This window comes from Taudactylus pleione, unplaced genomic scaffold (assembly GCF_031769625.1).
Source record: "Taudactylus pleione unplaced genomic scaffold, aTauple2 ptg000012l, whole genome shotgun sequence".
NCBI classification, from domain to species: domain Eukaryota; kingdom Metazoa; phylum Chordata; class Amphibia; order Anura; family Myobatrachidae; genus Taudactylus; species Taudactylus pleione.
In genome coordinates this window covers 18,336,581-18,351,226 of record NW_028284415.1, presented here as the reverse complement: position 1 = coordinate 18,351,226, position 14,646 = coordinate 18,336,581, and the positions used below count along the sequence as shown (strand labels likewise).

The following is a 14,646-nucleotide window of genomic DNA, read 5'->3' as shown; positions in this document are numbered from 1 at the left end:
ATGCCATGTCACCACAGCCCCCTGCATCTCGAAACAACCTATGCCACGTCACCACAGCCCACTGCAACTCAAAACAACCTATGCCATGTCACCACAGCCCCCTGCATCTCATAACAACCTATACCATGTCATCACAGCCCCCTGCATCTCATAACAACCTATGCCATGTCACCTCAGTCCCCTGCATCTCATAACAACCTACACCATCTCACCACAGTCCCCTGCATCTCGCCACAGCCCCCCTGCATCACATAACAACCTACGCCATGTCACAGCAGTCCCCTGCATCTCGCCACAGCCCACTGCATCACATGTCAACCTACCCCATGTCACCACAGCCCCCTGCATCTCATAACAACCTACCCCATGTAACCACAGCCCCCTGCATCTCATAACAACCTACGCCATGTCACCACAGCCCCCTGCATCTCATAACAACCTATGCCATGTCACCACAGCCCCCTGCATCACATAACAACCTATGCCATGTCACCACAGTCCCCTGCATCTCATCACAGCCCCCTGCATCTCATAACAATCTATGCCATGTAACCACAGCCCCCTGCATCTCACCACAGCCACCTGCATCTCATAACAACCTATGCCATGTCACAACAGTCCCCTGCATCTCGCCACAGCCAACTGCATCACATGTCAACCTATGCCATCTCACCACAGTCCCCTGTATCTCGCCACAGCCCCCCTGCATCACATAACAACCTACGCCATGTCACAACAGTCCCCTGCATCTCGCCACAGCCAACTGCATCACATGTCAACCTATGCCATATCACCACAGCCCCCTGCATCTCGCCACAGCCCCCCTGCATCACATAACAACCTACGCCATGTCACAACAGTCCCCTGCATCTCGCCACAGCCAACTGCATCACATGTCAACCTATGCCATGTCACCACAGCCCCCTGCATCTCATAACAACCTATGCCATGTCACCACAGCCCCCTGCATCTCATAACAACCTACCCCATGTAACCACAGCCCCCTGCATCTCACCACAGCCACCTGCATCTCATAACAACCTATGCCATGTCACCACAGCCCCCTGCATCTCATAACAACCTATGCCATGTCACCACAGCCCCCTGCATCTCATAACAACCTATGCCATGTCACCACAGCCCCCTGCATCACATAACAACCTACCCCATATCACCACAGCCTCCTGCATCTCATAACAATCTATGCCATGTCACCACAGCCCCCTGCATCTCATCACAGCCACCTGCATCTCATAACAACCTATGCCATGTCACCACAGCCCCCTGCATCTCATCACAGCCCCCTGCATCTCATAACAACCTACGCCATGTAACCACAGCCCCCTGCATCTCACCACAGCCCCCTGCATCTCATAACAATCTATGCCATGTCACCACAGCCCCCTGCATCTCATCACAGCTACCTGAATCTCATAACAACCTATGCCATGTCACCACAGCCCCCTGCATCTCACCACAGCCACCTGCATCTCATAACAACCTACGCCATGTAACCACAGCCCCCTGCATCTCACCACAGTCCCCTGCATCTCATAACAACCTATGCCATGTCACCGCAGTCCCCAGCATCTCACAACACCCCCCTGCGTCTCACAACTGCCCCCAGCACAGTTTTCTGTATTTCACTACAGGCCCTTGTTTCTCACTCCTGCTTCTTATCACAGCCCCCTGCATCATACCAGAGGCCTCTGCATCTCCCCAGTGTCACCACAAACCCCCCTCCTGCTGCCCGGCCACTGGGGTGTGCTGGGAAGGGCAGAATAATGGATGAGAGATTTGTATTACAGTTACCGTAAGCATTATCAGCAGCATGTCCCCGGAGCTGGGGCACCTGTGCAAATTTCCGCAGCATCAATGCACACCCCTCCCCGGCTGCCGAACATGGCGATGAGCAATGTCCTCTTTGCACAACGTATCCTGTATTTCCTGGGCTTTCTGTTGAGCTTCCTCACCATGGTACCCTTGTCCGAGAATAGAGCTGACTTCCATGAGAGGTGCCTCCTGTTCACCAAGGGCGTGTGGCTGAGCAGGAACACTTCATGGTGGTGGAGTTGTGGCCAGAGTCTGCCTGCAGGTTCAGTATAGATATGGGCAGCAGAATCTGATGGTGGCTAACCATCAATGTTTTTGTTCCAATGGTAATATTTTTATCAATTGATGGTGGTGGTCTGATGTTTGCCACCATAGAATGGAAATCATTTGATGCTGTTCTGATAAACTTTTTTTTTTATTCCTGATAGCCTCCCCAGTTTCCTTCCTGGCCACTGTGTCTGCTTCAGGGCATCTTCATGGGTTCATTAGAGGCTATCTATCACTCTCTATCTGGCTCAGATGTGACCCTGCTCAGTCCCCGACTCCCTCCCCTCTCTAGGTTGCTACTAAGCGACAGGGCTCATTGCTAGCTCTGATTGGCTCTCTGAGACAGGAAGAGCCAATCAAAGCGCAGCCCTCATCCCTGCAGCAGCAGTAAGTCACTAACACAGCACAACAGCTTTTTCTGTGACTTGCTTCATTCCAAGCCTCAGTTTCAGATGTGGTTTTGCTGTTTCAGGCAGCTCCTTTACAGCACCTTGGTGCAAGATTTTTTTTCACTAAAATAGTCATTGCTGGGCTCCTTGTCACAGATGAATGGTTCATACACCTGAACCTTCCTCGACCAATGCTGTATAGAATAGTGAAAACTGCATCAAAATCCGTCCAGTGGTTCAAGAGATTAGCCCGAACGAACACATAGACCCCTAAACCGGGAACTTATATATATATATATATATATATATATATTGTGAAAGGATCACTGGTAAAGTGGTCTGTGGCAGGGACATTTATCCCAGATTCCTGTCCTATGTGTTTAAAATCCCCAGGAGAAAGTCTGCAGTGTAGCAGGCTTGAGTCTCGGCTTTTTGAAAAGCCGGTTTGGGACCTGGGGGTTGTGGGTGAGAGGAGAGGGAGGGCTCCACCCACGGCCACTCCAGGTTTTGGTTCTCGCAGCCTGGTACAGGCTTGTTAGGGTTTCCACCTGAGAGTGGCCAATATAAGCCTAGTGTGTTGAGGGCTGATTGTCTCACCTGGGAGAGCAGACAGGGAGTTTGCTCAGAGACACTTGAAAACCTAACTGTAAGTGTTGTGCTGTGCTTTTGTTGCTGGCGAGGGCATTAGGCCCTGCCAGGTTCTGGTAGTGAGGGAACTACCTGTGAAGTTAGTGCCCCGACAGGGCTAGGATTTATGTTTATGTTTTCTTTATGTTATTTCTGACATTGTACAATAAAGACTGGCGCCGACCAGCTTGTACTTGCATCCAGACTGGTGTGCTGCTTCCCTGCTACTGTGTGTGTGTGTAAGGAAGGAGTCCTCTACCCAGGAGAGGGACCCCCTAACCTAACTGTGTCACAATATATATATATATAATTATATATATATATATATATGTCTTGCACTTACTTTTGGAATGTAATTACTTCACCCCGTTGCCCTCATTGTAAATTAAGAAAGTGCGAGACATTTTAACTCTTGGGGGGAATTATATTGTGTTTATGCGCCTGATTGCCCGTCTAAACTGATAGGACAATTTTCAATTGTTTTAGTTTATTGCGCATGTTGCACCCAAAAAGACAGCCTAAAGTCCTGCTTAACACGCCCAAACAGTAGTCTGGGCACCCAAAAGTGGAACTTTTCGCCAATTTATGCTTGTCACCTTAGGAGGGTGTGAGCAAAAATCATGCATTCGTGCCAGTCGGCAGAAACAATTGAATAGCTCCAACGGGCACGCAAAATCTCAGATGTACGCAAACACAATTGAATTTCTCCCATGAAGTAAGAAGACATCAGATATTCCTTTATATTCTGTCGACTATATAAAATGCTTCTAGTTCTGCTGATTAGTGCTGTTTAGCAACATCATAATGGCATTTGTGGAATGGCTTTAGAAATGACCCTTACAGTCTCTATTAGGGTTTCTGTGAACAGCCATCCCTATTTGTATATGGCCAGCTCTGGTACATACAGAAGCTAACAGTTGCTATGTGACACTATGCACACACACTGGGCACAAGACACGTGGAGCCAAATAAGGAACTGACCATATAAATAAGAATAATGCGGCAACGCTGCCTCACATCCAAAGACCAGGAAGGGTCTTGTGAGGAGCACTATCCAGAAAAATGTATAGCTGAGGTACATACTGTGCTCTGCAACTTAAACAATGCGTGAAGGTCTTGTAAAACACACACCCTTAAAACTGGTATTGTGCTTGTGCCTTAACACTATTCAGAACAGGAAATAACTGGATTCAAGTGCCTCAACATTCTACTCTGTCAGAGCATTTACATTCATCGCTATTTTCTTTGAGTGGATTGGTCAAGATGTCCCAAAATGAGGTGCTAATGCCTTCAAGCTTCTGGCTACGCATAGTGCTTGTACTATGTTATGTGTTCCACACAATCCCAGTGTCTCAATCTCCTAACATTATCCAAAGCCAGAAATGGTTTAAGATTATGAGGTAACTTTTTGGGGAAGATGTCATTATTAAATGGAAAGCAAAATTCATGCTACTCACAATGAGTCAACTTTCTACGATTTACCCATAGTTCATGCAGCTTTTACAAGACATGTGTCATTATCTTTCCTTATACAAAAGTGTGTGACCTGTACATCTAATGTTAGGGCTCAATTCTCACTTTCTGTCTCTATATTAAGGTTTCATATACAGTAACTCATCTTGAAAAACAAAATATCCCTGCACCAAATAATCCCAGATATTCTGCCTTGAAAAATTGCAAATTAGGGCATTTCTTTATAAGGACATGAGGTGTGGAAAATGAGACAGCCTTGTTCATCACCCATTGCTCATCCTGAAGGCTTTAGAAACTTCAATAGTCCATTACATTTGTTGAAATTACCCTACCTCCTGGGATTTTTCACTGTGAAAACTATATCTTTAATTTTATATGTTTTAGCAAACAAGTAACTTCACGTGGCTTTCTCAAAACATTCTTGAGTAAGCAAAAACTCAACAAACAAAGACTGACTTCTTCAATGGTTACCTAATATGTGAGGGTAACAAGTCCTCCAAGAAAACTGCTTAGGCATCTTAACTATGGAATAAAAAAAATATATAGGAGTTTGAAGTTCCCGTGATCAAACTAGTACTTAGTAGAACCTGACCCTTTGGTTATGCTTCTCTGGCTGGCTTGGCTCGTATTTACGATCTATCTTGTTGGTGGTGGTTCCCCCAGAAACATACTATTAGCCTTTTGAATCCTAATAACCTAATGTCTCTAGTCAGGGGCCACCCAGGGAGGACAATAACAATGATTTTGTAGGATGCTTGGCTTGTCTTGGCATTTGAAAGCCACCACCTTCGTCTCTGACCTTGATCTCAAACTGGGATAAGTGACCTTGATCTCCCTCAAATCAAAAGAAACTAAACAAATTGGTGCATTAATCCACTTAGCCTTCTGTCACCCTGTCCACTGTAGGGTTGTAAGAAGCTGGCCTCTCTCTTGAAATGGAAGGCTTCCATTCTAATCCTTTATTGGCCAGCAGGAGCACGCATTACTTGGTTTTAAGATTCCTCAACGCTTGCCCTTGGTGCGCTTGGCTTACAAAAGAAATCACCCGTGTGAAACAAACTGTGTAAAATCAGGCTGAGAACGGGTAGCAGAAAATATTTGTTGATCCGTCTAAATTAAACAAAAAGCACTGGAAAATTAATATACCTGTCTGCATGGAGAATATATTGTGTCTCAGATTCCTATTCATGAGCTCACTGGTAGCTGAGGTAATGAACAGGGAGATAGGAGAAGAGAGCATCATATGTTTGGGTGGTCCAAGTGTGTTTTATCTCCCGAGAAGTTCTGCTTTAAACATGGTTGTAGTGATGAATGTAAACTCTATTTGAGGGTCTTGGTGTTATTTGGTGTATAATTCTCCAGAATTGGGGAGTAGCTGAACTTCCTGAGCCAGTATCCCACCAGAGACCCGTAACTAAATCAAAGTATGTTAAAAAGGTAGACAATGTGCGACCTTTCATTTGTTGGGGGACTACAAGTCTCAGCAAGGCCTGGCAAGGAATGCAGACATGTACTTCCACAACAGCTGAGTAAGCTTTGGTTGGCTATCTCTAAGAAAACACACAAACAATACTACAGACAATAGATTCTTAAAAAAAAAAAAAAAAAAAAGGTCTTTTGTTAGCAAGACCTGACAGGGTTAAAAAGACCCATTTCTATACAATTGAGTTTTTATATTGAAGCTATGAGAAAAATGGTGCTTGTAGAACTCAAAGAGAATAGGGGGGGAGGGGCTGGTAAAACTATGGAGGGGGGGTGAGGAGGAGGGGGCATTCCTGCTGATTCCTGGCAGGTTTTCAAACACCTGGCAACCCGATTCTAGAACAACAAAGTATAAATTCAAGCACCCCTGAAAAATGAAACAAGCCCTGTGGCTGGTGTGAGTTGAGCCCTCTATACAGTATGCATCTGAGTCTTACTGTATGTGAGTATATTTTGTGACCGTCTGTAGAAGTTCAGTTGAAGAATAGTGGAAAGCAGTCATGTAAAAGAAAAATAACAATATGCGGTGTTGATGTGAATGAGAAATTTTAAAACAATCTCTAGGCTAAAGTTACATACGTTCAAACAGTGTGTAAAATAAATCTTAATTCTGATCATTTCTGCCAACACTCAGATACATTTGTTTCCATGTACTGACCAATCAAATTCTTCAAACCACATTTCGTAATGCAGTCTTCTATAAAGATCTGTCAGTTTAGACACAAAACAAAATTAGGAAGACCTAATACGATTATATTTCTAACAAAAACACATGTTATATGTGTGTGACCACCATAACGTTCTGCAATATCTGACAGCATGACCTCCATAACCCACTAAGATCTTCTGGCTCATATGTGAGATGGAAGGAGCACCCCAGCCATGTTTACTGAAAGAAAGTACAAGAAGATCTAAGGGACAACAATTTAGAATTGCTACCCTTGTGCTTTGCTCATGGCAATGATGCCTAGTTGTTTAGATGTCATTGTGAATTGTACAGAACAGTTACAAAATAAAAAGTGCATTACAATTTTCACTGAGAAAAACAAACAAAAACTAAAAAACATAACTGTTTACTTAGTAAAACTGAAAGTTGTACAAAAATAACTCCACTGTTCCAGAGTGATGGATGATGTTCTTCGTGTCCAGTGCTTGGCTTCGTCAGTAGAGGTCAGACTACAGTCACAGACTGTTATTTGATATGAACATGGTGCCCAGCCTGCTCTCCAGACAAGAGGTAAGCAGCCTGTGGCTCTTTAGCTGTTACGGAACCACAAGTTGCAGCACAGGATAACTGAGAAGCAACATCTTGTCGACACTTAACGTAGCTCTGGTCTGCCTCTTTATAATCAGGGATAGCTTGCCATGTTCATTACATAATGGGGCTGATTCTGAATTGCGAGCAAATAAAAAAAGAAGAAGTAATTTTGCACCTGGACACAACCATGTTGCGCCGCAGGTGGGGACAAAAATAAATTTAGATTTGAGAGTGGGCATGTTCAATCACAAATCTTAATTGACAGCTTTACTGTCCACTCTTTGTGGGCTATATGCAAAAGCAGCCAGTACTTTACTTACCCTGCATGCAAAAAAAAACTATGTGCACCACTTGAATTGCAACTTGGTTTGTTCCAAGATACAAAAGTTAAATGCTTTTTTTACTGCTTTGCTCCCACCGCAGAATCAACTCCTCTGTGTGCAACCACTGGGGAGAGAACAATCAATGCACTACCCTATACACAATGACCATACCCAAAATAAAATTACTGATGGATTGTGGGTACTTACCACAGGATCCCGATTTCTTATCCACCAGTTTCACGTGTCTTGTCTGATTGCGGACCTTCGAGTCTGTGTTTTCTACAAGGTTTGCCAGGTCATCGATGATCTCTAGGAGAAAAAGAATTATTAAAAAAATAAGTTTAGATTTTTTTAATAAAGTCATTAATTGGTATTCCATTTTTATCATTATTTGGTTGCAATAGGTAATTGTTTTTCTCTCTGGCAGATTAATATAGAACAGGGAACAGTGGCAAGCCATTCCCAAGAAAATCCATCCTCCATCATCATGTGTGTACATGTCAATCAGGTGGTGCAGGGATTATTGCAGTAGTATGACACCACAGCTATATATATCTTTATAGGGGAGCTATCCTTATAGGTGGTTGTTGGTCTTGACAAAGGTCCGTTTAGGGACATGTACCCTGTCACTGTATTGCTGTGAGTAACAATAAACAATAATTTTTTTTACTGCTATTGAAAAGCCTGGTGAGTGCTCTCTTTTTTGATATATATATATATATATATACATACACACAGTATATTGTTCAGACAGCCGGCACTCACTAAATCCAGATACATCCGTTCCTGGTGCACATCCAATATTTTAGCATACTTCCACACAAGGGATGGCACTCAGGAAACCAGTACACAAGCGGCAATATAATCCCCTTTAATGTAAGGTCACTTACACGTAGTGCCATGAGTAACAATAAACGATACATTTCTTTTGTTGCTATTGAAAAGCCTGTTGAGTGCTCTTTATTTTTTTGAGACATATATGTGTGTGTATATATATATATATATATAAATAAATATATATATATATATATATATATATATATAAATTATTTGTATTGTTTTGCGATGAGTTTGAACATCTTTAAAGAACATGGTAATTGCTGTATGATTGCAGAGGCCCAACAAACTCACCTTTATAGTTTCTGTGATATAACTGTTGTTGGCACATTTAAGCAGTACCAAAAGTACAATTTTGTGTAGTCAGTGATACACTAATAAAATTAATAAGACAGCCGCAGGAAGAGGACTCGAGCATTAAAATTTAAGAGACAGCAAAATAAAGGACATTTTCCTGCAAATTTGTACAACTCAGTAAAAACTACAGGTGTATATGATAAAAAAAAATATATATATATTTGTCTATTATAATGTACACAACTCATATAAAGATATATATGGTACTTTTTAAATGGAAAGAGAAGGGAGTCATTTTAACGGCAGACAGGATGCCGACGCTTACATTACCGGCGCCAGAATCCCACCCCCGGCATCCCAACCGCCGGGATGCCGAATGTTAGTAACGGGGTTGCGGAAAGGGTTAGGTCTAGGGATTAGGAACTAAATTGAGGGTTAGGCACTAAGGGGGAGGGTTAGGTTTAGGGTGCGGTGAGGGGGAGGTTAGGTTCAGGCACTAGGGTGGGGGGGTGGGGTTAGGGTTATGCACCAAAGAGGGAGGATTAGGGTAGGGAGATGGGGAGGGTTAGCTTACCAACCAACAAGTGTCAGTATGTTAACCCTTTTGGCAACCCGGCGTCGGGATTCTGACCACCAGGATCTCAACTGTCGGAATTTCATACCGATTCCGTTTTAACTGCCACCTTAGACATCACAATGACTGCAGTCACATCTTGGCTGCCCTATAAACAGCCCTACACTATGTTGTAGAGTGACACAAATAGTAAGTATGTTTTTTTTTGGGTAGAACCAATATTCCTTAGTATAGAGCCAACCGTTCTGTAGGAATAAGTGACGAATGAGGTAATCTATGAAGGGGGTGGTTACATTTCACACAAGGTTCTAATGGGTCATTCCATGGTAACTCACGTTACAAAGTGACATAGCAAACAGTTAGCAATTCCTGTATACAGTTTTTTTAAAGCATTACCTGTCCTATTATTTTTTTCAGTAATTAGAATTCATTTAATATAAATTCCTTGCTATGTCACTCTGTAACGTGAGTTACCATGGAATGACCCTTTTACTGTCCCCCCCCCCCCTTGAAACTAGCAAGCAAACCTCCCAATATAATTATAATTCTACAATAAAAAGAAGAAAAAACACCAGTTGCACGAGGGTTATAAAACTGACCAAGAAGGTGGCATGGTCGATGCACTGATGGTACCCTTTTGCCTCATGTGGGCCACCATCATCTACAAATGTGCAGGGCATTTTCAAATGATGCACCCAGCACCGACCTTCTTGCTGCCCCTCCGCTGTAGTGTGATGTCATGTACGCTAGTGGCAGGGGTGCTGGCCCAGGGAGTTATAATGACGGCAGGCGAGATGCTGGCGCTCAGAATGCTGATGCAATCCCCAACACCAGTCAGAATCCCGGCGCTGTCATCCCGATGGTAAGTAGTGGGGTTAGGGGGAGGGTTAGGCACTAGGGGGAGGGTTAGGTTTAGGGTGCGAGGAGGGAGGTTTAGGCTAGGGTTAGGATACCTTCTGACAGGTGTCGGTATCCTAACCCTGTCGGGATGCCGGCGTCCGGATTCTGAACGATGGGATCCCGAGCGCCAGCATCCCGTACCCAACCTGATTGCCAGAACTAGCTTCACTAGCTTCCCTCTGGGCCAACGGCATTATGTATCGCTGCAATATGCACCAACAGTCAGCCACTGAACCATCAGTGATGGTCAGATGGTCAAATGCTAAAATATACATTGTAAGTCTATATAAGAATAGAAGTGCATATTGGCTGGGTGGAGATGGCATCATATTGAGTTTACACTGAATATATATGCAGTATTTTGTATACAGTATATAGGACATATCTGGCTGTATTCCATGCTATATGGAAGTATACTGGCTGTGCGAAGGCATGGGGGACTATTTGGAAGCATACTGGTCATGGGCCAGCATACAGATGAGCCCTCACTAGCTATCCGTACGCCATATAGAGAGAGACGCCAGGTGCAACTGAGACGCTCCGAGAGGAGTAGAGTACCTTATTTTTCATAAAATTTTGCATCACAATTGCATACGCAGAGGAAAGCCACTCACAGTGTACCAGAGACACTAGGCTGCGACTTTAATGACAAAGGAATTGGTTTTACACACTTACAAAGTCGCAGATGAACAGAACTCGGTGTGAGAAAAATCTACAGCGCTCATATCGTAGCCCTTCTTACACAGATTCAGAAATGGTCACACACAGATGCACAAATGCCGCATAACAAAGTGATCATTGCAAGCTAGCAAAGTAGTTCTGATGCTCCCAGTTGTTTTTTTATGTGAATAAGATGCATATTTTCAGCGAGAAAGATGCTCAGCATGGCTGAGTCGCACGGGACCTGGCGCACCGACAGGGGTAATTGGGCACAACTGAAGCAACAGTAAGAAAAGACACATCTCTATATGGAGATATGTGAGAGGACTGTGTGCCCATACGGTCACATGATTTTTACTTTATGCTTCACGCCAATTTAATATATGCATGAAGCATACCACGCTAATTTATTACTGACAATGTCATTGCGAATAAAAAACACAATTCAAGCCTGCAGGGCTGAGACTGATTTTTTTTTTTCTTATAAAATAATTAATCACCACATCACTGACTGACTTCACTTTACAAGAACCTCAGATATCACAAAAAAGGTCCTGTCAGCAAGGAACTATTGTGTGAGTTACACAGAATTGCCATTTTAATATGGCCATATTAACCAACAAAAGCACATGTGTGAACCCAAGAACTTGAAGTAAAAAATGTCTAAAATCTCATCAGCATGAAGAGCAATCTCCAAATAATAAGCCCATGGAAATTTTGGAGGCCAAATAAGGAGAGGTTAACATTCAACTCTGAAATGTATGGCTTTCAATAATAAGAGGATTAGTTAGATGCAATCCAAATAAATCAAACCAGTATTTCTGTATATTCTGAAGGGATGGAGACTGGGAAAGCAGAGGGGCGGCAGAGTGGTGTTCTTAACCTTTGTGATGCCAGACAGACCCACAATGCACTGCACAACAATAGCATGTCTAAGTGGATTAGGTGGCCAATGCAATGTTCCATTACACAAAAACATAATTTTGGAATGTAATACAGTGCTTAGATAGATTGGCTGTGTACATCTGATGGCATATAATATCTAAATTAAGAGCGGGTAAAAGATATTTTAACCCACTTGCTTGTATTCCGCCCCACCCAATTTGTTCAGTCTGGTTTCTGCGTCAGGGTTCTGAGTGTTTTCCTATTTACATCTGTGGATGTGCAAAGGACCCTTCGGGCTGAAACCTTCTCATCACCTAAATATTTCACTCTGCAGAATACAAACAATGTGAGCTGACGAGAGCTTCTACTTTAACCCTTCAGCAAAGCACAAAGCTGGATTTAATTTTTGGGAATTAACTATTATTACCCTTTTCCTATATTACGGTGTATGGACCAGTAATGCTATGTACATAAGAAGTCCATTAATTATTTTAAGTAATCCAAAATATAATTTCAGTAAAATGCTGTAATAGCAGTCTTTATTCAATAAGATGTTCAGCTTAAACATTTAATTTGCATGAAATGTTTTAATTTCTCTTGTTGTTAATTACTATATTTGATGCAGTCCTGTCGTAATTGGCAACACCTACCCATACTTGCCTACTCTCCCGGGAGGCTCCCAATTTTTCGGGTAACTCCCCGCACCCCTGAAAGAGTAGGTAAATCTCCTGCATCCGCCCACTTCCTAGTGAAGTGGGCAGGATGGGTGACCATCCTAACGCTAGTGGAAATTTATCCAAATGGGCAGGAGACTGTTTTAAATAACACTTATTTAGTTAAACCAAAAACACGACAACAAACACATTAAAAACTTTGGTGACACATATGAAAAGGTAATTAGAATAGTTTCTTTCCATTTTGAATGTAATATTAACCAGTATGTTCACTCAGTGTTTTAAGGCGCACAAAATTCATATACACAGCTATCCCAGAAAGATGATCAGGGGGAAGCTTCCTTCCTAAGGAGTGCAAATCTAGAGCTGAAAGAGATTGGTGAGCATGAGCTAATGGCTTGCTAGAAGTTTTATAAATTCCAATATAACAGAGCTTACTTGCCAACTTTCTGGCTGTCCCCTCAAGGATGGGGCACCCAGGCTGGCTCAGCGGGAAATTAAAGGGCCGGCGGGCATAATGACCCAATTGCGTCATCGTGGCCTCGCTCTCATTACTTAACGGTGCAGTATTTGCCATTGTGAAGTGGGGGTGGGGCAACAATGATGTGATTCGGCACGAATTGCATCATCAGCCACACCTTGGTGACCAGTTCTGGAAGACTAGCCCACTTTTCCAGTTGGCCGGGAGCAACTTAAGGACCATTTTATTAGATTTGAATATAGAAGCAAAGCAAAAGGTGCCATATAATTGCGCTGTGTAAACAATATAGATATTGATTACTACTTTCTGGGACACATACCCCGAATCTTATACAATACCAGTAAATCTAGGACGTATAGCATCCCTACCCTAATCCTGACCCTAACATCCCTAAACCCTGACCCTAACTTAACCCAAATCACTAAACCAACCCTAATACCCTATCCCTAGTACCCTAACTTCTAACCCAAACAGCTAAACCAACCCTAATACTCTATTTCTAATACCCTAACCCTAACAGGGTAGACTGGTGGTTCTCATCTGCTGTAAAATTCTATGTTTCCATGTAATATCTATCCAATCATATTTTTTTCACAATCACTGCCAGGTTGATGAAATATTAGAAAGTAGCTTCCAGTCAAAAAACTGTCAAAATAGGCTGTGGGCTAATGTAAAATTATTGAATCTATTTTGCTGCACAAAGCTTCAAAGTATATTCATTCCTAGGGTTGAGAGGGTTACATTTATTAAACATACTGTAATTTTCTCTGAATTTGTCCTTCAGCTGTGCAGTTATCAACTTCACCCTTATTCCATAATCTATTGCAACTGGTTTCCAGGCTGAGTCACTAATCGTAACAAAAAGAATCGTCAAGAGACAATTTATACTACATGGCCAAAGGCATTTAGGAACACCCCTTCTGGCCAATTCAGCTACATTCAATCATACAGCCATGCAATTTCCATAGTCAAGCATTAGTAGTAGAATGGGTCATACTGAAAAGCTGAGTGACCTCCAACTATAAGTGGAAAGGTCTATAAGATGTAGGCCACACTTGCACTTGGGACTGCTGAGTGTTGAAGAGCATTGAGTGTAAAAATCACCTGTCCTCTGTTGCAACACTACCTCCATAATGACACTGGAAACTACATCAACACAATAACTATATGACAAGAGCTGGATTATATTGAGTTACTGTGGCATTACAACCACACACAGGCCTCAGATTACCATGCATCGTGCCAAACATTGGCTGGAGTCTTTTAAAGCACACTGCCATTGGACGAATCATGCTTCACCATCTGGCAGCATGATGGGTGAATATTGGATTGGCAGATGCCAGGAGACTACTTCCTGCAGAATGTGTAACGCCAACTATAAAGCTTGGTGGAAAATAAATGATACTATGAGGCTGTTCTCATGGTTTGGCCTGAGCCCTGTAGTTAAAATAAAGGGAAATCTTGAAGCTACAAACAAATTGACATTAGGGAGAATTGCATGCCTACAATTTTGTGCCAACAATTTGGGAATGACTCTTGTATTTCAGTATGACAAACAATGCCCACGTGTACAAAGTGAAGTCCATCAAAAAATGGTTTTCAGAGAAATTATTTGATTGGCCATCACAGAGCCCTGAACTAAACCTCATCCTTTGGGACGAATGGGAACACTGACTACTAGTCAGT

At 42.8% G+C, this 14,646-nt stretch overlaps 1 protein-coding gene across 2 annotated transcripts in view; it reads right to left on the bottom strand.

The window, feature by feature from the left end:
- STX8 (syntaxin 8) overlaps positions 1 to 14,646 on the bottom strand; it is a 319,594-nt gene that overhangs the window by 106,571 nt on the left and 198,377 nt on the right. For both annotated transcript variants that reach the window (XM_088468815.1, XM_088468825.1), the window contains exon 7: positions 7,860 to 7,961. In XM_088468815.1, the coding sequence (XP_088324941.1) occupies positions 7,860 to 7,961 (102 nt within the window). The remainder of the gene's footprint in view (positions 1 to 7,859; positions 7,962 to 14,646) is intronic.